A 21,929-nucleotide genomic window follows, 5' to 3' on the forward strand; every position below is an offset into this window, starting at 1 on the left:
CCCAGCCTCTTCTCCCAGCCAGGCCACTCCCACGCCAGCCTTCCCCTCCACCTTCTCCACTTACCCTCAGGTTCCCTCCGCGTGCCAGCTTCTGTCTTCTAAGAGATGAGCCCTAAGATACTGGCATTCCGAGGGAAATGCCCTATCTTCTCCCCGGTAGTGATCTTTCATCGGATCATAGATCTAGATTGGGAAGGAACTTTAGGCGTTAACCCAGTCCAACTCCTCAGGTGAGGAGATAGATGTTCAGTTAGAGGTATTGCAAAATAAGTTCCAATCTGTAGGGGGTTTTGTTGTTGTTGTCATATTAATATTAGGCTAGAACTGTGATATCACTGCTGTGGGGAACTCCTAGTGAGGAAATTTGTCCGGGCGAGGCGGATCTGGCAGTTTTGTTATTTACATCGTCATAAACTTACAGAGAGGCCTGGGGACCTGAGAGGTTAAATAACTTGACTGAGGTCACAACCCACTACCGGCTTTCTGGGGTAGAATTTGAATACAGGCCCTGGGGACCAGCTCTGAGACCCGCAGTCTCTCCACTTAGGCAGTCTGCCTCTTACCAACATCATCTTTATTGTCATTATGGAGCACATGTAAACTTTAGAGCTGACTTTCCCAGCCCCTACTCATCAAAGCCAGTCAGGTCTCCAGAGCAAAGGCTGATACGTCTTTAGAAGTGTCTTTCTCACACAGGAGTTCTTAACCTGGGATGTTTTTAAAAATACAGTTCTATTTCTATATAATTGGTCTTCTTTGCAATCCTACGCATTTTATTTTATGAATTTAGTACTAGTAGCTAGAATTTACATAGCCTTTAAGGTTTGCAAAGCACTTTACAAGTTATTTAATCCTCACAATAACCCTTAGAGGCAGGTGCTATTAGTATCCACATTTTACAGGTGAGGACACTGAGGCTGAGAGAGATTAAAAAGACTGTTCACACAACTGGTAGGAATCTGATGCAGGAATCAAACTCAATTCTTTAAAGCTCAGATGTTTTTAAACACCATTCTGAAAAAGGTATCAGCTTCACCAGACTGCCAAGGGGGCCATGATGCAAGAAAAAGTTAAGAACCCCTGTCGTGCTTTCTCTCGTGATTATCAGCTGATATCAGTGAGCTTTTAGAAATGAGCATATACTACAATGGTATAGTGGACACAAACCCTCCAGCCGCCCCCCCCCCCAAAAAAAGTCTGTGGCACTCTCCCACAAGTACATACAGAATTCAGGGGAAAGTGGGCACACTCATATGCTTGAAGAGCATATGTAGCAAAGAGGTAACATAGTTCTTGGAAGTCTTTTAACTGGAGTCTTCCAGATGTTCCTATTAGCTATTATATAGCTTTCTTGCTGGCCTTCTTGTGGAGATTTGACTCTGCTGGAGTCCAGTCAATCCTAGGCTTCTGACACAGACACTATGCTAGTCCTAATGCACTCCCAGGGATTCTGCTATGACATGAAGGAAAAATTCCCACAAATGAGGCTAAGCCTGGGGGAAAACTGAGTCCCAGAGATGGGAAATTATTTGCCCAAGTAGCTAGTAAGTAGCAATCTCATCTCCTATCATCCTAATATTCTGTTCCTTCTGCACCTTGTTGACAATCCACACATCCAACTACACAGACACACACCACTGATATTTTAAATTATTGGAGAGCATGGAGAGAATGATAACACTGTGTCATTTGCCCCAGTCCTGTCTCTGCAAGACTCTGAATTGACTTGTGAGTTTTCCTGAAGAAGACATAGTAAGCCTCACTAGAGTATAGACAGCAGGATCCTGAAGGAACTGTCCAGAGCTCCACCTAACTTATTATTGGGTATTGGCAGACCCTTCATTAGATAGAAATAAAAATAACTCATTTTCATATAGCATGTTAAGGTCTCCCCTTTCCTCAGGACAGTGTTGTAGAAGGGGCTCTAGTTATCATCCCCACTTTACAGTTGAGAAAACTGAGTCCCTGAAAGGGTTAAATGACCTAGCCATCTACAAAAAGCTAATATGTAATTAAGGCAGGATTTAAACCAAGTTGTCCTGACTACTAGTTCAGTAATTTATCTGCCGCTTCACCACACCAAAAGGGAACCAAACTAGTGTTCTTACAGGGTTCACCCTCATTAGTGTGGCTCGGGAGAGGGTAACCAGAGGCTTCAAGGCCACATGTGACCCTCTAGGTCCTCAAGTGCAGCCCTTGAGGCTACAGGTTCCCCACCCCTGGTGTAGCTCTTCTCTTGGTCCATGAAGAATGCCCAGCTATGGATGTTAATGTCACTTCTTTCTCCCTCAAACTACCGCCTTGACTTCTCCACAGAGCCTGGTCTGGGAGTGAACTAATGATCAGCGTTCCCTAAATTCGAGCAGCATATTGTAATGGAATGAACTGCTTGTTGTTCAGTTGATTCAACTCTCCTTGACCCCATTTGGGGTCTTCTTGGCAAAGATACTGGAGTGGTTTGCCATTTCCCTCTCCAGCTCATTTTATAGATGAAGAAACTGAGGTAAACAAGATTAAATGACTTGCCCAGGGTCACATAGCTAGTAAGTGTCTGGGGCTGGATTTGAATTCAGGAAAATGAGTCTTCCTGACTCCTAGTTTGGCACTCTATCCACTGTGCCACCTACCTGCCACAAACATACAGAGCACTGAACCGGAAACCAGGATCAAAACGACATCTCCTGATTTCCTGTCCAGTGCTTTCACCATAAGTGAGTCCCTTTTCTTTGCTGGTCCTCTGTAAAATGAGGGGCTTTGATGAGACTGTCCTGAAGGTTCATTCCAGCTCTAACTCTCTGGCACGTGGTCTGTTTCATTCATAATGGTGCTTAGTCACTAAGTGTTCTCTCTGGGTTAACTGTGTCCTCCCAGCTTGATTCTCAGCTTTGCAAGGGCAAGAGCAGGGTCTTCAACCTTTGTATCCTCGTCGGTGTTTAAATACTTACAAAACTGAATGTTCATTACTGTTACTCAGAAGCCCTTATAATCTGTTCCAGCAGCTTACCCTTCACATCTTCTTTTCCCCATTCCTCTTACCCCCCTCTCCCTGGTAACTCCCCTTTCTTCTTTACTGAGCCTGGTTTGGGACACAAGGCAGCAGACTGTTGAACCATAGGTCAGACCCAGAAGAAATCTTTAGAGATCACCTTGCCCAACCCTTTCATAGATATGAGGAAACTGAGATCCAGAAAGGGCAAGTGACTCGCTTGAGGTCATACAGCCCATTCATTAAGCAGTAGAGCTGAAACTAGAACCAGTATCCCTGTGCTCTGTTCAGAATTCCAACCACTATAAGAGGGAGGTCACTGTGAAAATCTGAAGAAGTCAAAAGAGCTCCAGTGAATAGCCCACAGGCTTCCAGAAGCATCTATCCTACCAACAATTAAATAAAAGTGAAATGAGCTATCTCTCTAGTCTAAAGCAAGTTTCCTGTCCCTGAAGGTGTTAGAACAGAGACTGAATGTTCACCTGTTGAGGATGATCTAGGTATATTTTCTACTTCAGGAAGGAGACATGGGAGATGAACTTAGTGGTCTCTTTCAGCCATATGTGCCTTAGATTATCAGTAGCTGGACCCCAGTTTTGGATAGCACTAGGGAAACTGAGGCAGAAATGACTCAGAGGAGATATTGACCTATGGGATTCCCCACTGTTGAGAAACATGCTTCTTCCTTCCTAACTTACTTGAATGCAAATCTCCCTCTGTCTGGGTGACGAGCCCAGAGTCGACGTGGACCACAGCCACAGTGTCCAGCCACAGCCTTTCCCAATGTTAGACGCTTGTTACTATGTTCCTGTTTCCCTTAGAGACACTGTGACTCACTCATACAATAGACCTTTGGGAAATCCACCCCCACCTCACAGGCATAAATGGCTCCCAAGAAGATCTTTTCCATCAAAAACTACATGATTCTGAAGTTTCTTCAGACACTAAGATTTTAAACTTACTACAGTATCTTCTTCAGTCTCCTCACCAAAGCACTTTTAAATGTTTCTTCCCCAAGGCAAACATGAAGGAAATCATCACAGAAAATGGGAATGGGAGATCACACATCCGTAGGGAGTTGTTTTCATGTGCCTTATCTTCTCCCTCTCCGGATTGTACCTTCCTTGAGGGAAGGGATGCTGTCATTTTTTATCTTTTCTCCACTAGACAGTACTCTGAACAGAATAGACATTTAATAAGTATTTCTTGAACTGAACTAAATTAAATTGGTTCTCCCCTACAGAGTCAGTAGCTAGTTATCTTAGCTACTCCTGCTTACAGTGTCCTGGCCCTGGAAGATGGAGTAAGTAGAAAGACCTTCTACCAAGTAGAGGATCACAGGATTTAGAACTGAAAAAGGACTCTAGGGATCATCTAGCTAAATCTTGTCATTTTTTAGAAACTGAGACCCAGAAAAGTGAAACGACTTGTCTAAGGTCACATTGGTAGTAAGTAGCAGAGCTGGGAGTCAGTGTCTGGTCCTCTGATTTCACATCTAGTATTCTTTCCACTACATAACGATTGCCATCCCCAGAAGCCCAGACGACCAAGCAGAGCAGTTACTTAAGTGGGATTGGAAGTAGGGATGGGGTAAAAGAGAAGAGTAATGAGATTCCAGCTGCTGTCTTCCTAAAAAGGCCATCAGGACAAATTCCATCAGTCCTTTCTGGTCTTTGGGGTCTCTCACTTGCCAAGGAGCTGCCTAAGAAGGGAAAGATGTTTCTCAATGTATACCTGAGCAGCAGGAACTAGGGGAAAAGAGTCTGCCCTATCTCTGGGACAATGTGGTTTTGAGTTCCTCTTTCACACTGTGATGAAATCTCTGGCTGGTGCCCAGTTCGGCCAGATACTTAACTCCCTAATGGGTTTTCCAAATTTGTGAGTACACAGTTGCATAACCTGCCCCAATAACATGCTTCCCCTGGGGAAGGTGTTTTTCAAAAATGTTCCCTACAACAGGAACATGTGAAGTGGGCTGTGTGCCAGCTGGAATGAGGGTGGGGATGGAGGGGGTCCTTCTGGGAAAGTCCATCTTTCTCCATCTGCACAGGAGAAACTGCCCTTTTTCTGGGACACTGGAAGGACTCATGAAGGACCTCCTGAGGGTAGGGGACCTACAGGGTATTTTAGCACTACCTTGGTATTTGAACTGAGAATGGCATCTTAGGAGATTGCCTCTCTTTACCCTGAGGTGGTTTGGTTTGGTTTGGTTTGGTTTGGTTTGGGGCTTCTGTCACCATTCAGTTCCTGATCAAAGGCAGATTAAAAGTGACTTTTGCCATAATAACTAGATCATACTCTTTTTGTGGGGTTTATGGGTGCCATCCTCAGATTAGTGGTGTCCTTTGGGGACCCCAGTAAGCTAGTGGCTCTTCCAGCTGGATTCTTACAATTGGTTCATAGAATGAGAGACTGGGAGGATGTTCGGTATGGAAGAGACCATTTAGTAAGACCACTACATTTTATACATAGGGAAACTGAAGCCCAGAGAGGGAAAATAAGTTGCCCAAGGTCCCACAAGGAGTTAGTGGCTAGTAGGGACTGTAACTCAGGCCTCCTGATTCCCTTTCTACTATAGCATGCTTTTGCCCCGGTTTTCTCCTAAATAGCCCTATAACATAGACTCTCTTCCTTCTCCTTCTACTCCCTTTTGATCTACTCCCTGGATCCTAGCTCCCTTTTGATCATCCCTCACAGCCTTTGAAACTTCTCTTTCTAGGTCTGGGCCAAAAGGGGCCATCCCACGATGTCTGTCTGTTTGCTCAGATCAACAGGTTGGTCTCAGTGAGTCCTGTGTAGCAGTGTGGTGCAATGGAGAGAGCCATGAATTTGGTTAGTCAGCTGTGTGGCCCCAGGCAATTCACTTAACCTCTCTAGGTCTCAATTCCTTATTTGTACAATGAAAATATTAAATTAAATAGCTTTTTATTAATCACCTAGGCACTGGAGATACAAAAACAAAAAATGAAAACCCCACAAAACATTTTCTGCCCTTAAGGCTCTTATCATTTTACTAGGAGGATACAATACAAAAACACAGACTAGTGAGGGGGAAAGAGAAACCCTGGGTTTAGATTCTGATTCTGATTAGGTATTCCCACCCCTCCGCCGCGGCCCCCCCCCCCCAAGTCCTGTACAACCCACTAGTAACTACTACCAAATTTCTCAAGGAAATGACTTCATATTTATTATCAAGCTGTTCATGCTGTTTCCCATCAATAGAAAGTAAGCCCTTTGAGGGTAAGGACAGTTTTTTTGTTTGTATCCTCAGGTCTAGTGCAATGGCCTACTACTTAATAAATGCTTGGTAAATGAATAAATGAGGCCACTTAACTTATCCAGCTTCCCCTATCTTCTTTACTTGTAAAATGAGGGTGTTCATGAGGTTGAGGTTATTTATTTCTAAGGCATCTGTTCTCAAAGTATAGTCTAAGGACCTTTCCTGAGACTTTTGCAGAGTATCTGTGAGGTATAAACTATTTTCATAATAATACTAAGATGTTTTAATTTCTAATATGGTAAATATCAATAATAATCCATTTAAACAAAAGCTCTTGGGTGAGGAGTGGGGAGGATTCTCCATAATTTCTTAAGAGTATAAGGGGGACTAGAAACCAAAAGGTTAAAGTGTCTCACAGTCCTAAATCTATAACTTAGGGGTTGAATGAGCCTATGGAGATATCAAAGAGCTCTAGGAACCCCAGGAGAGGTGCAGAGCCCTGATAACTGGAGAATAAGGAACGTATATGGGGATTAAGGGGGAGAATAGGAACTAAATGGATCTCTGACTTTATTTCCATCTCTAAATCATATTATCTTTACTCTCTGGGAGTGTTCCAGGGAAGTCTCCCCAAGGTGCCAAATCTGAGAGGCTGGTAAAAATCAACCACCAAAAGGAGAAGTGGGAGAAGGGAGCTGGTTTCCAGAGATGGGGGAAGCTGAGAAGTGAAATTGCAAGAGGAAAGGAAAAGAGCATCTTTCCCAGGTGGGGAGGGGTGGGATGGGGGACAGCATCAGGCAGGAGGGTGCTTTCCCAAGAGCTGCAGGAGCACACACAACTCAGGGGATTACATCAGAAACCAGCTATTCAGCACAGGCAAGCAGCCAGCCCAGTCCAGCTCAGCCCTCCCCTAGCTACCTCTGAGTTCCATTTCGGGAAAGGGGGGGGAGGGCCGGGACACTCCCAGTGAGGAAAAGAGGGGGATGGGCCCCACATCACAAAGTTTGAATGGGAATGGGGGTGGGTGGACAGTCCAAGAAACTGAAGCCTGAATTCCAACCTCATCCTGTAAAATCCTCTGCCTGAATAATAAAAATAATCACTCATATTTCCATATCATGTCATAGTTTGCAAAATGATTTCCTTACAATAGCTCCATGAGATAAGGTGGGGGCATTATTATCCCCATTTCACAGATAAGGAAAAAGGCACAGTCCATTCAATAAAGAAGAATCTTCTTTCCCACTGAGGAGAGTTCAGTCTATGGTACCCACTTCTTGTTGCTTGTCCTTATACTAGATGTAACTTCACTGTTCTTCCAACTGCCTGGCTCACTTTCAAATGGGGAATATTTCCATATTCCCTTTTTTCATTCCTACAGGAAGTTGGCTCCTCAGCTGCATTCCTCCACCGCAACTGACACTTCACCTCCAGGCTGATGAACTTTTTCTTTTTCTTCTTCTTTTATTTTTAATCAGAAATCTGGGAGGCTTAGGAAATGGCTGATTACTGGGTGAGAAGAATTATTCACAGACTCATTGAATATCTGGGTCACAAAGTTTTCTGGAAGGTGGAATGTCAAAGCTGGGAACACATTTAGAACAACAACAACAACAAAAAATAACCAAAAACTCCATTGGAAAGGACTCTTAAAGGTCATCTAGCCTAAACCTTTTCTTTTTACCAGCTGCCGAAGGGAAGCAGTGCCTTGCCCCAGGTGATACAGTGTTCAACAAAAACCAGGAATTGGCATGTTTCCTAAATCCTAGAACAAAGCACATAGGGAAAGTTGAGGATTAGTGAAGCAGCAGTGGATTTTGGTCTGCTGAGGCCAGGAGGTGAGGGAAATAATCAATTCAATCCTGCCATTTCCCTTCACCTTTAAATCAATTCACTAGCTATCTCTTCTGTTACATGCCTTGTGTTCAGGTCCAGGCTAGGAGGAAACTTCTAAGTTTAAAAAGTATTTTGCTTATTTGAGCTTATCTCATTTCATGCTTTCACGAGGGAAAGGGAATCTTATCTCTATATTAACTAGTCCCACTCCCAGCACACGTAGATTTTTTGATAAATCTGTTATCTTGTCCACGTGATTTCTCCCTCAGATGGGAGTGGTGAGAGTATATCCCATTCGTGCCTTCCCATCCATTGCCACTCTTGTTACATGTGCTGGGCCCTACTCAGGGGACTGAGGGCCTTCCTCCTTCTTGATTGTTGTATATCGTGGCAGATTCGTGCTATGCATGAGTTATCCCCAACTTTGGCTCTTTGAAAGGCCACTCTCTTTTTTCCAATTACCCATCTCTCAAATGCAGTTCCCTTACAGTGTTCATCTCTAGCACAGTTCTTACTGGGTGATAGGTTTCAGCCTTCTCACGTTCATCATGTGTCTGATCTTTCTTAATTAGGTGTTCTTTTGGTTAGGTTTGTGCTCTCTTTCTCTAAGGAAGGCAGTGTGGTCAAGTGGGAAAAGGAGTCACGTCAGAACCTGAATTTGTCACCAACTTGATGTATACATACCCTTGGTGAACATAGAATGACCTAGGCACTACTTCCTTTTGGCAACTGGGCAGAAGCTGTGGAAAGGCAGATTTAAGTTGAGTTTAAGGAAAACCTTCCTTAACAATTAGACCTAGCCTAAAGTGAAATGGGCTGTCTCATAGGCTGTGAGTTCATTGGAACCCTTCCAGTAAAATCTGGATAAGCCCTATTTATGTAGAATAGAGAGTGAATTATTGTTCAGGTCCAGTTTGGATTTAGTGACTTCTGAGGTCCTTCTCATTCTCAGATTCCATGTGATTCTGGGGCTCTGGATAAGTTTCTTCCCATCTCTGAGCCTTAGTTTCTTTACACGTAAAGTGTATATAGGAATCCTTGCACATCACACATAGAACATTGATATTCATTATCGTGGGTGTTGCCTCCACTGCCTCAAACCCCTCTATGGCTCTAATAATGGTTTTCAAGAGTTGTTATGTGCTCTGCTGACATGGTATTAAGAGACAGGAGTCACATGTATTGGTTGTTTTAGTTATACATGTTGGCATCAACCCCCAGTTAGACTGTGAGTCCCATGAAGCCAGGGACCATGCCCACTTGAGTTGAAAGGTTAATGTATTTGAATAACTGGAGAGGGCTGTATGTGGATGAAGGGTTTACATCCTAAATGGGGGAAGAAAACAATTGTCCTTCAGAACTTTTATTATCTGGGTATTAGAGGGAGTTAATTTCTGAGGCTAGAAAGAAGAGAAACAAAAGGGAGGATAAAAGAAGGAATACATTCTATTGTAGAAAGGTGGAAAGGGGAGGTAGAACTTATTTCTCACGATTAGGGTAAGTGAAGAAAATACAAAAAATGAAAGTGAGAGGGATGTATCAGATGAACTTTCTTTTATCTGAATTAGATAAAAGAGGGTTGAACACATAGTTTGTTGTAGAAATATATATTTTAAAAAAACTCAACATGAGTAAAAAGCAGAATGGTAGTTAATAGAGACCCTAGGGAGAGAATTTGTTGTTCAGTGGTACCCAACTCTCTGGGGCCCCATTTGGGATTTTCTTGGCAAAGATATCAGAGTGGTGTGCCATTTCCTTTCCAGCTCATTTACAGATAAGGAAACTGAGTCAAATAGGGTTAAGTGACTTGACCAAGGTCACACAATTAGGCCAGATTTGAACTCAGGAAAATGAATCTTCCTGACTCCAGGTCCAGCCTTCAATCCACTCTGTCACCTTAGCTGGTCAAAAGGATGGATAAATTGTTAAATTAACAGAGAAGTCAAGAAGAATGAGGCCTGGGAAAGTATTATATAAAGAGGTCGTTAGTATGTAGGAGAATGCAGTTTTAGTTGAGTGGTAGGAATGAAAGTCAGATATTCAACAGTAAGTAGCTTGAGGGCAGGGCAGGGTTAAGTATTTTAAGTATTGCAAAGATATGAGGTCATTTGTAGACTGTGGGGGAGGATCTAATAGATAAGGACTGAATGAAAATGGGTAGAAGGAGGCTTGATTGAAAGGGAAAGTTCGAGAAGATTGGAATAGGATCAGCAGCTGAAAAGAGGAGGGGTCTTGGGCTGACTTCCTCTTTACTACTTCACTTGGTCATCTCACAACTCCTAACACTTAATTGTCTCCAAGCTGATGATTCTTAAATTTACTTACCCAGCCTGCCTCTCTGATGACCTGCAGACTTGCATCTCCAACTGCCTTTCAGACAGCTCAAACTAGATGTCCAGCAGACATCTTAGATTCAGCATGTATAAAATGGAACTCATCATCTTTCCCCTAAACCCTCTTCCCTTCCAATCTTTCCTATTACTGTCTAGAAGACCACCATCCTTTCAGTTCTCCAGGCTCCCAAACTAGGTATCATCATCTATTCACTCTCACCACCACCACCAACACTCCCCTCCCCCCACCTCCATATCCAATCTGTTGCCACAGCTTGTGGATTTCACCTTTGCATCATCTCTCCAATATATCCCTTTCTCTCTTTTGCAGCGAGGTGGCACAAGTGGATGGAGTGCCAGGCCTGGAGTCAAGAGGATTCATCTTACTGGGTTCAAATCTGGGCTCAGACACTTACTAGCTGTGTGACCCTGGACAAGCCACTTAACCTTGTTTGTCTCAGTTTCTTCATGTATAATATGAGCTGGACAAGAAAATGGCAAACCACTTCAGGATCTCTGCCAAGAAAACCCCAAAATGGGGTCATAGAGAGTTAAAAAGGACTGTACAGCAACTCCTCTAATTTTGTTACCACCACGGTGCAGGTGCTCATCACCTTACACCTGAACTACTGCAGTAGCTTGCTGATGCCGCCTGGCACAAGTCTCTCTCCACTATGTTGGTCCTCTATGCCGCCTGGCACAAGTCTCTCTCCACTATGTTGGTCCTCTGTGCCGCTACTAAGTGATTTCTTAATGTTCAGGCCCAATCATGTCAAACCCCCCTCCCCCCACATTCTCCACCACCACCACAACACCCTTCCAGTGGCTCCCTACTACCTCCAGAATCAAAACCAAAATCTTTTGTTTCAAGTCCAAAGCCCTACATGACCTAGTCCCCTTCCCCTTTCCCAGTCTTCTCACACCATATACCCTTCCCCCCACCCATGTACTCTTTAATCCAGTGACACTGGCCTCTTTCTCTTCCCCAGGAAGATACTCTATCTTTCAGCTCTGGGCATTTTCTCTGACTGTCCCTTATGCAAGGAATGTTCCCTCTTTTCATGGCTACCTCCTGGCTTCTCTGACTTCTTTCAAATCCCGACTAAAATCTTACCTTCTAGAGGAAGCCTTTCCAATCTCTCTTAATTCTAGTGTCTTCCCTTGGATTATTTTCAATTTGCACTCTATGTAGTGTGCTTGTTTGTACTCCATGTCGTCTTTCCCCCATTAGTTTGTAAACTCTCACTGTAAGTGCTATGACATAGTCAGTTGGGGAAGAATACAAGGATTTTGGAGTAGCAATGAGGACTCAGCAAGGGTTTGCAAAAGGGCTTTTAATCAATAGTGCAGACTTATTTGAGATTAGATAACATAAATATGCAACAGGCCTAGTCCTCACAGTCCCTTGATTTCTTTCAATGGCATTCAGCAGCACCCGAGTAGGAGAAAAAAGGGAGAATGGTAGGGTTAACTAGAGGTTGGAGTTTGTCTGGATATGAGTGGTAGTAGGACAAGGGAGCAAGAGAATCCACAGAAAAGGATAATTTTTAGTTGGACTGGTCAACCATGTGGTCCAGATTATGATGGGAAGAAAGTGAGGTCAGAGTAGGAGAGATATACTAGATATTACAAGAAGAATAGGCTTAGCAAGTATGAAGCATAGGGAGAAATAGAAGGATAGGAAGTTAGGATCAATTGGGAATTTCACAATTCAGGATCAGATGAGATAATGTAAAGCACCTTGTAAATATTAAATCATAATATAATTGCTATTATTATCATTATATTGACCTAGCCTCAATCATTCAGGAAGACCTGGGTTTAAGTCTTACCTCTGACACATACTGGGTGTGTGACCCTGTGCAGAATAGTTCCTGATTAATATTGGTAGAGGGAATTTCCTATATAACAAAGGAACCATAAAGCTAGCCCATGATTCTTATTATAATTATAATCCTTGAGGAAGCAGTTATTGGTAATGGTGAGATCTAAGATTTAATCTTCCCTGTGTGTGGCTGAGATGGAATGAAGATTTAGGTCATGGGAGTTTAGGAGGGTGGTGAACTAGGAGATCAGAGTGTTTGAGGGCACATCGATTATGTCCCTAAATATAAGGGCAAGGGTTGGGCTTGAGAGGAATGTACACTACATATAATGGATGTAGCTTTTAGGTTTTCAAAGCACTTTATAAATATTCTCTCATTTTATCCCTAGGGAGTTAGGTATCATTATTACCTTTATTTTATAGATGAGGAAACTGAGGTTAGGAGAGGTTAATTGATTTGCCCAGAGTCACACAGCTAGTGTTTGAGTTCAAATATAAACTTATTTTCCCAGCTCTGGGCCTATCTCTCTATCCATTGTGCCATCTTGAGAAAATATGGAGAATGACTTGGATGTCAGTAATGACAGCAATGAGGATTGGGATGGGATGACAGAAACCAGTGGAGTGAAACTCAAAGGAGAGGTTGCTAAGTGATGGTGGCAAAGGGAGGGCCTGAAGAAGTGTCAGTAATAAATAAGAAATGCCTATTTTTCCTCCCAGCCTATTGTGTTGGGAGCATGAGGGAACGAGCAGCCAGTTACCAGAGAGGGTGGCAATGTGCTCAAAAGGGAGCTTGAGCCAGATTTGTTTGAGTGAAAGAAGATGGAAAGATGTGAGATGTGAGGTCTGAGTAGATGAGAGTATCTAGGATGAGAGGGAACTTGTTAAGGATGAGGTGTGGCTTCCGGAGGGCACAATAGAAGGGAAGGTTTGAAGGAAGATAGAGATTGTGGAAGAAGAGAATAGAATTTAGGTGGATAACGGGGTGAGGAGTGGTAGCAGGGAGAAAGGAATTTTCACCAATTCAGTCCCAAAGAAAAGCTATAGTAGGGGTAGAGGTGGAAATTTAACAGCAATCTGAAGCTGCATGTTGAAGTGGCTGGGTCTGGAGTTAGGAAGGCCTGAGTTCAAATCCGGCCTCTAATACTTATTAGCTATGTCACCCTGGGCAAGTCACTTAACCTCTGTGTACCTCAGTTTTCTCAACTGTAAAATGAGAATAATAAAAGCATCTACCTCATAGGGTTGTTGTGAGAATTCTCTCTTTGGGTATGTGAGAAACGTGGTTTTGGCAATCACTGGACTTCCTAGGCAGGGCTAAAGTCCTGAAGAAGAACCCTGTGATAATCCCTAGGGAAGGCTGTACAGACCACAAGACTCCCAGAGGAAGACCAAGTGGTAGCCATCCCTTAATCTGTGGGGATCACAGGGCCTCCTAGGGGTCAGACCCTAAGGAAGACCCAAGTGATGGCCCCTTAGGATGGCAGTAAGATCACAAGGCTCCCGAGACAGGGCCGGAAGTCTCATGTGATGTCCCCTTAAGAAGGCCATGCAGACCACAGGGTTCCCCAAGGGAATCCAGAGTGGTAGCCCTCTTAACACCGCAGTGGGGATCGCAGGACACCCCAAGACAAGATCCAGGAGTAAGCCTGGCGAGCTTCCGCTGCCTGTTGCTTCCCTTCACTTTTACCTTAGGAAAATCCATGTGATTTGCCCATTCACACCCAAAGAATTCAGGACCAGAGTGGGCAGAGGAAGGCATTTTATTACGCTCCCCGGGAGAGCGGGTGCAGTGCTCGCGGGAACACTCACACTGATACAGCTGCAGGAGCAGGGGTAACCATTCCCTGCACTCCTGCTAGAGTCATGGTTAGTTTACAATCTTGGTTTTTTACATAGTTTTCCTAGGTTATATAGTTTATATAAATAGGATAATAAGGATACAGAAGCAAAAGTGAAGTTAATTAGATTTTCCTTGCCTTAGTTTAGGATTAAACTATATTCTTTTACTTCCCCTACTTTCCCTTTTTAACATATGCAAATGATGCAAATCAGTAGGCCTGGATTCTTGACCAAGACCAGACCCTAGATAAGCTTGAACAGGTTCAAGTGGGTTTGGCCTCTCTAATTCCCCAGACTGCCTTCTCAAAAAGTATGCACATGCGTACAAGCCTCTGACCTCTCACCTGACTGACCTTGAGGCCTGGTCTCTGCTAAAGCTGGGGTGGGGGAGGGTGGGGAAGCACACCTTTAGTTCTGTGGAAACAAAACTCCTCCTCCCATTTCTTACAGGGTATATACATACATATATACATCTCAAATGAGATATGAAGAGCTTAGCACAATACCTGTCACACAGTAGGTGCTAATAATTGTTTTTCCTTCTATCCATAGGAAAATGAGAACTACCTGTTGACCATGGCTCTAGTATCCTATGATAGATTGTGATAAATTGGATTTCTTCCCTCCCTGCACCCCCCCAAAAACACCACAGGGTAAAGCCCACAGAGAGGCTGGCTGGGATCTCTCTGGGTCAGTAACTGCTTGGTCCCTAGGGACAACACTGAGCTCACATGTGGTGGCCACCCTTCACTTGATCTCAGGATGATAGGGGATAATGAACAACTATAAGAAACTACACACGGAGGGCCACACTTGAGGATCTCGAGGCCAAAGGTTCTCCTCCCCTGCCCTGGTTCTTGTGAAGAGGTAAAAGGTTGAAAGGTGCTGGGCACCCCAAAATATTGACGCACCGGGTCTTGCCGAAAGAATTCGACTCAAGCCTTCTCAGCCAAGGGAAAAGAGAAAGTTTATTAGGGATTCACCATAATGGGCTGTCTTAAGAAATCCCCCCCCACCTTGTGACGCCTGCTTTCACAAGCAGGCCAGATTCAACCTACTGAATTAGATTGAATCTGAGCACCTTCATGGAGGCAAGATGGAGATTATATACACAAAGATTGTAGGAGGGATTGAGGGGTGGTCTGGGGTGACTAGAGGAGGGGTTTAGGGGAGGGTCTTGAGGGGAAGTCCAAGGAGGACCAGGTGAGGTCAGAGTCCAGGAACCAAGAGAATAGAATTAAGGGCGGAAAGTTCCTGAAGGAATATCAAAGGTTGGGAAGTAACTGAAGGCATGCATATCTAAAGTAACAATAGAGGGAGAGATCTGGGCCCAATGACAATGTGAGGCTTGTGGCCCTAGGGGAAGGCCAGATCCAGCCGGAAGACCCAGGGACATCTCAAGGGGCCTCCCAGAGACCGCACTCCACACTCAAGGGGGTTCCCAGAGACTGTGCCTTCATCACTTGGTAACTAAATAACCACAACTGTGCCTAGGTGCTTTGTCAAATGGTTTAACGGCGCAGGGCAGAGAAGTCACAAGCTTCTTCTAGGGCAAAGGGTTCTGGCAGAGACTGGGACAAAGAGGCTTACAAACATAGTCCTTGAAAGGGGCCTGGGCTTGGGAAAGCACTCTTAGCAGCTATATGGCTGCAGAGCTGTCTGGGTCTGGGAGCTCACTTCCTTCACATTGCTGGAATTCTCCACAGCTAATGGCCTTTTTCTGCACAAGGTCTGTGCTTAATGTATTTGTAAAATATTGTAATTTAGTTTGAGGAAAGTCTTGGGTAAGCCTTAAATAAAAGGAAGTTATCATTACCACTCCACTGTGAACTTCCTGAAGACATTTATCTTCCTCTGATAAGCGGAAACCACTATGGGCCCCTTGTATACAGTAGGCGCTTAACGTTTTACAATTCGAATTGTACTGGGTACACAAGCAAAATTATGAGGTCTTTGACCACAGACAGGCTAAAAAGAAAGGCAGATCCCATCACCCCCTCAGATCCGTGCCAAGGCCATTCTGGCTGGGGAATTTCCCAGTTTGGTTCCTACATTTACTCAGCACTCCTCCCTCCTCCTCCCTCCTCCCTCCTTCTCTCCTACAGCTTCTCTTGCGTTCCCAAAACATCCAACTACAGACTCCCGCCAGAGGGCGCGCGCGTTCCACTGAGCTAACGCCCCACTTCCGTTTCTCTTCGATTTCCTTAATGCGCATGTGCACCAACTCTTCTTCCTCAGCAGTTCGCCTTCCCCTCCTCCGCCCCGCCCCTTCTTTCGCAGGTCATTCCCAGTGCGCCTGTGCAAAGCCGGGTTTCTCTCCTCTCCGACTCCCCGCTCCCTACCGTGTCCCCGGAAGCGTTAGATCTCTTCCCCTACTGAGGCTGTGACACAGAGGAGTCGCGGCGCTCTAGGCGCCACCACCACCATGGTTCCAGCTGTCCGCGCCGCTCGAAAGGCTACGTGGTGAGACCGGGCCAAGCTACTGGTACCACATTCTGAAGCGCGGTGAGTGAACCTCAGACTCTTGCGGAGGTTCGAGAGCCTGCCTGACCTTCCAGAATGGGACAGCCTGACCTATCAGGGTCTCCTTCCCCCCGCCTTCCGCCAGAAATGGGCTCGTCCACTCCTCTCCTTTTCCCGCCCCCCGCCCCGTGGAGGGAGGGTTTGGTTACCATGGAAACAGGCCTATCCTCATCCTCCACTTCTCCCCAGTATTCAGGCTGTTGGAAGATGGGACATGGCGGGGGATGGGGGGGGCAGGAGCGGTTTGCCATAGATACTGCCGAGTGCTCTTTCCCTACAGACTGCTTGTTGCGGCTTCATTCGCCTCAGCCCCCCATAGTTATCTGCGCTCTTTCCCCCCAGCAGTGGGTTCCCCCCTTCCCGGGCTGGCCAGGTGTCGGGAGGAGAATGGGTCGGGGATGCGGGTTGCCATGGTTATTGAAGTTCTTCTTGCCAGCTGACCGCACCTTGGACCCCAACCCCGCAGGCCCCGCCCCCGACCTCCACACTTCCCCTTCCCATGGCTTGGACACACGTGGAGACCACTGGGGGAAGGAGGCAGCAGCGGTGCTGAGGCCGGAGGCTGGAGCCCTGGAGCCCTGGCCATGGCCGGCCAGTTCCGCAGCTACGTGTGGGACCCCATCCTGATCGTCTCGCAGATCATCCTCATGCAGAACGTGTACTATGGCTCGCTGGGTCTGTGGTTGGCGCTGGTGGACAGCCTGGTGCAGAGCAGCCCCACTCTGGACCAGATGTTCAGCCCGGAGGTAAGGGTCCTCGGGAAGCAGATGTTCAGCCCAGAGGTTGTGGAGGGTGTGCATTCAGCGCCTATCTGCGCAACACGCTCATTGAGTCATTCACTCCTTCACTAACAATCACTTTCATTCATTCGGCTACTCAGTGGTTCATACTTTGAGCCAGTATGCAGTCACCCACTCACCCAGCCAGTCTTCAGTCAGACTAGCCACCTGGTCAGCGAGCCAGGCACGCCCAGTCACCCACTCAGCCACCCTGGTGGGCAGGCAGTCGTCTCATTCACTCAGCTCCTCACAGTGTGTCTCTTGGTCCCTGTTCAACTCTGTCACCCAGCCAGTAGTGTTTTGCTAACCCTCGAGTACTTACTGTGCACTGAGATTTGTGCTTATATAAAGCTACAAAGTTGAGATAAGGCGAGGTCCTGTTCTCATGGAATTTATATTATAGTAGAGTGAATTGACACACAGATGCAAATCATTATGTAACATATTACATGATAAATAATTAGGGTGAAACAAAGTAGTATTTGAGGTCTAAAAGGGAAGAGTATTACTTAATGGGGTGGGGGGAGGGAGCAGGGCAGACATCCTAGAAATGGTATTTGACTTGGACTTTAGAATGTGTGGGAATTTGACAGGTGGAGTGGGAGGGGAGGAAGGGGAGGAATGGAGGGTGGGAAGCCATTCTAGGCACCAAAGCAAAGATGGAGGCAGGAGAATTCAGGGCTCAGTCAGAGATAGTGTGTTGTAATGGAAAGAGTACTGGACTCAGGACACCTAAGTTGAAGTCTTAGCTCTCTACCACTTACTAGATGTATAATTTTGAAAAAGTAATTTTCCCCCTTCAGAGCTTCAGTTCCTTCATTTATCAAAGGGAGATAATTGTACTTAATGTTACCTAACTCACTGGACAGAGTGCTGAAAGAAAAGCACTTTGTAAGCTCTTAGTCACTATAGAACTGGGAATTGTGATTATCATTCACTCAAAAAAGATCAGAGTTTTCTGTTGAGGGTGGACTGGGCAGTAATCAAAGGTCAATGAGACCCAGTCTCTGTGCCTTAAAAGAGCTTCCCATCAGGAGCCTAGGGCTGGGATAAGCTAAGACCCACTAATAAGTATAATACATACAAAGGGTAGAGTGTGATAAACACATAATGGAAGTACAGAGTGTGCCGTGTTCAAAGAAGGGAAAGATGAGGAAAGGTGGCATTTGATCTAAGCTTGCAGAGATTCAGGTAGAGTTGAGGGCATATTGTCAGAGATAGGAAGATGTAGAATGTGTGGGGACATAGCAGTTCTTTGGGCAGAGTGCCTGAGGAGTTAGTAGAGGGAGGTGAGGCTGGAGGGATAGTCAGAATCCCCTACTACCCCTCTCCTGTAGGCCCTGCTGAGACTCCAGTCAAAGCTCCCCAGTAGGGAGACCTTTCCTAGGGGCATAGCCTGGGTCAGGATCTACCATCAGGTTATTGGTGATAGACTGATGTACTCAACTGGGCGTCAGTAACCTCAGAATTTAATTTCTCACCCATATCTGAATGAAAAGGTGTATGGATTCTGGCAACATGTACCTAGCCCTTATTTGGTGATAGGTTCTGATCTTTTTCCTTGCTAGCTGTGACTTATTAAATAACTCTTTGAGCCTCAGTTTCTTCATTTGGAAAAACGGGTATAATACACTTCATTTGATTCTCAAATGTGCATCTGCGTATAAATAATTTTAAAATACTATGTAAATCTGAGCTGTTATTAGCTTGTGATTTCATTATCATCATCCTGCTGGGAGGGTTCTTGATCTAGGCCCTTGCTGAAAAATCATCTTCACATCCAGTGTTACCTCATTCATTTGTGAGTTCTTCCTTTGTTCTTCCTTAGATCCTGGGCTTTTCTACTCCTCCTGGCCGTCTCTCCATGATGGCCTTCATCCTCAATGCTCTTACTTGGTAAGTATCCCCAGCCTCACAAGCCCCTATGACAAAGCTTCTTTTGGCCAAGTATTAGGGCTTACCCCCTCAGATTCTGACTTGATGTGAGTGCCCCTTTCTGGGGCAGGTAGGTGGCTCAGTGGATAGAGTGCCAGGCCTAGAGTCAGGAAGACTTGAGTTTAAATCTGGCCTCAGACACTTACTAGCTGTGTGACCTTGGGCAAGTCAGTTAACCCTGTTTGCCTCAGTTTCCTTATCTGTAAATGGGGCTGAAGAAGGAAATTGCAAGCTACTACAGTATCTTTACCAAGAAAACCCCAAATGGGGTCACAAAGAGTTGGACATGACCAAACAACTACAACCTCTTTTTAGGGAGTAGTGAAAGAGAGTGGGTTTATTCAGGCATCTACCTCATTTCTAGTTTCCATAAAAAAGTAATTCTGACATAGGTTTCCACCTGTATCTTTCTGCCACATGTAATGTGGTCCTGAGATAAGACCGTTGAGCTAAGACCCAAGAGATGATTCTAGGTCTCCGTTATGACCACTTCCTATGACTCTGGGCAAATCACTTCTCTCTGGTCCTCAGGGTCTTCATATATAAAATGATAAAGTTAGGCTGCTTGGTGTCTAAAGTTACCTCCTGCTCTGTATTCTGTGTTCTAAGGTACCTCACAGCTTCTTCAGTTGGCTATGAATATATAGCCTAATCTTTTTCTTTGGGTGCCAGCCTTGATTTTACAGTCACAAAACTTTTAACTTGCATATGTTGTTTGCCCATTTCCTATCCTTACAATTGTTGTGCTTTGTTCAGTCTAATCAGTGACCTGTCAGAGGAGTTCCCTTCAAATTGCTAGATGCTTCTCTCAAAGGAAGGCCAACCCAGTGATCTCTCCCCATTTTGTCCCATGACAGTGCCCTTGGTTTGTTATACTTCATCCGTCGAGGGAAACAGTGTTTGGACTTCACTGTCACAGTCCATTTCTTCCACCTCCTGGGATGCTGGATCTACAGTTCCCATTTCCCCTCATCACTGACTTGGTGGCTGGTGCATGCTGTTTGTATTGCCCTGATGGCTGTGATTGGGGAGTACCTCTGCATGAGGACGGAGCTCAAGGAGATCCCCCTTAACTCTGCTCCCAAATCCAACGTCTAGGAGATTGGCTTCTGGGGCCATGCATACCCTCCAGGTCTTTTTGCTGGCACTGAGAGGGACTTGGCCAGCGTGAAGTTGACAATGGTGTGGGAGAAAGCAGGCTCCACCAGTCAGCCAGGGGCAGTCAACTGGCATAAGCTGAGGCAATGATGTCTGCAGGGAAGAAATGCATCGGGAAGAGAACCTTTCCTATAGGCAAAGGCAGAATGCAGGGAGCAAGCCAAAATTGGAGACATCTCTCTCTTTCCACTATTCTCGTCATCATCTTTTTTTTAAAGAGAAAAAAATCAAGAAACTCTAATTGGAGTAAATCACCTGCCTGGATCTTCACCCTACCTACTTGGAATGGTTATAACTTCTCCAGTTCTGCTGGACCAGAGGAGTTCAGTTTGGGGTAATACGTGTTTCTGTGGACGGGGAGATCGTAAATGGTAGTCATCAAGGCTGATGGAGGCACGGAAGGCTAGTGAAATCCCAAGCCTCTTGCCGTGAAACACACATACTGACCATTGACCTTCCTTTGGCTCCCGTTTGTCTGTCCTATCCCTTGCCTCTGGTTCTTATGAGAGGCAGCTCCTAGTGAGCATATGCTGGCAGTTACTCCCTCCTTTCCTTGGTACTATAGTATAGATGAGAATACAAAATGACTCAGTGATGGGACAGCCCAGCGTTCCACCCATCCAGGGTTTTTCTCTTGCCAGTTGGGGATGATGTGGCAAGTAGGAGGAGGAGGAGGTAGTGCTTCACTGTCAAGATGCTGCTTTGGGAAAGGATTTCCTGTTGGAGTGGCTGATAGCTGCTTGACTTCCTTTGTACATAAATACAGTATTTTCCAGTTCTGCCTGTGCTGACTTTGTGTTACTGTGATAAGCTATTGGGAAGAGTGTCTCACAAAGGTACAAGCCTCTTGTTTCCCTTCTTGGGCTGTAGGGGCAACCTTTCCATTGTACCAGCAGAGCAGGATGGTAGAGGAGAAAGAGCACAAGAACTGGAATGAGGAGAAGGGTTCCAGTCCTGGTTTGGACATGTGACTGAGGGCTATTCTCTTCCCCTCTTGTAAGCCTCAGTTTCCTTATTTGTAAAATAGGGATAATAACACTGTTCCAACCTGACTCACTGAGCCGTTGGGCTGACTGCATTTTGTAAAGCCTTAGAGTACAATCGAAACAAGAGTTATTAATAAATTTGTAAAGAACCAGTGTGCTGTGGTGAAGAGAGTGCTGAACCAGGCATCAGAAGACTGTGCTTCTAGTCCTGGCTCAGTCAGCAACTAACTGTGATCTTGAGCCAGTAAACTTCCCCTTTCAGAGTTTCACTTCATCTGTTAAATGAGAAGGTCAGACTAGATGGCTTGAAGTTCCTGTCCTGCCCTTCCATTTCACGATTCAGATAGCCCTCACTCCTGCTCTTACTGTGCAGGTCCAGTCTACTCCCCATCCCAGGCTCTAAGGGAATTGCCTTAGAAACTGAGCAGAGAGATACCACCGCCATCTCCCCATCATTTCCTAGCCCAAGTGACAATGGTGGTAAGGTCTCTCTTCTGTTCCACATT

The 21,929-nt window shown here is 45.3% G+C and overlaps 1 protein-coding gene across 1 annotated transcript; it reads left to right on the top strand.

Moving 5' to 3' along the window:
• Nucleotides 1-16,369: 16,369 nt before the first annotated feature.
• SYS1 (SYS1 golgi trafficking protein) lies at nucleotides 16,370-21,575 on the top strand. Its single transcript, XM_036748071.1, has 4 exons — nucleotides 16,370-16,547; nucleotides 17,032-17,311; nucleotides 19,173-19,240; nucleotides 20,137-21,575. Exons 2-4 carry the CDS (start codon nucleotides 17,150-17,152, stop codon nucleotides 20,375-20,377), a joined length of 471 nt encoding a protein of 156 aa, XP_036603966.1. The 5' UTR covers nucleotides 16,370-16,547; nucleotides 17,032-17,149; the 3' UTR covers nucleotides 20,378-21,575.
• Nucleotides 21,576-21,929: the final 354 nt, after the last annotated feature.

Source organism: Trichosurus vulpecula, chromosome 3, assembly GCF_011100635.1.
Source record: "Trichosurus vulpecula isolate mTriVul1 chromosome 3, mTriVul1.pri, whole genome shotgun sequence".
In the NCBI taxonomy this organism is placed as follows: Eukaryota; Metazoa; Chordata; class Mammalia; order Diprotodontia; family Phalangeridae; genus Trichosurus; species Trichosurus vulpecula.

What these genes read in the sequence shown, in the direction of transcription:
- SYS1 (XM_036748071.1), top strand. Translation starts at nt 17,150, where the DNA reads ATGGCCGGCCAGTTCCGCAGCTACGTGTGGGACCCCATCCTGATCGTC. An exon ending in ACCAGATGTTCAGCCCGGAG is followed by an intron (nt 17,312 to 19,172) that starts GTAAGGGTCCTC and finishes GTTCTTCCTTAG; the next exon opens with ATCCTGGGCTTTTCTACTCC. An exon ending in ATCCTCAATGCTCTTACTTG is followed by an intron (nt 19,241 to 20,136) that starts GTAAGTATCCCC and finishes GTCCCATGACAG; the next exon opens with TGCCCTTGGTTTGTTATACT.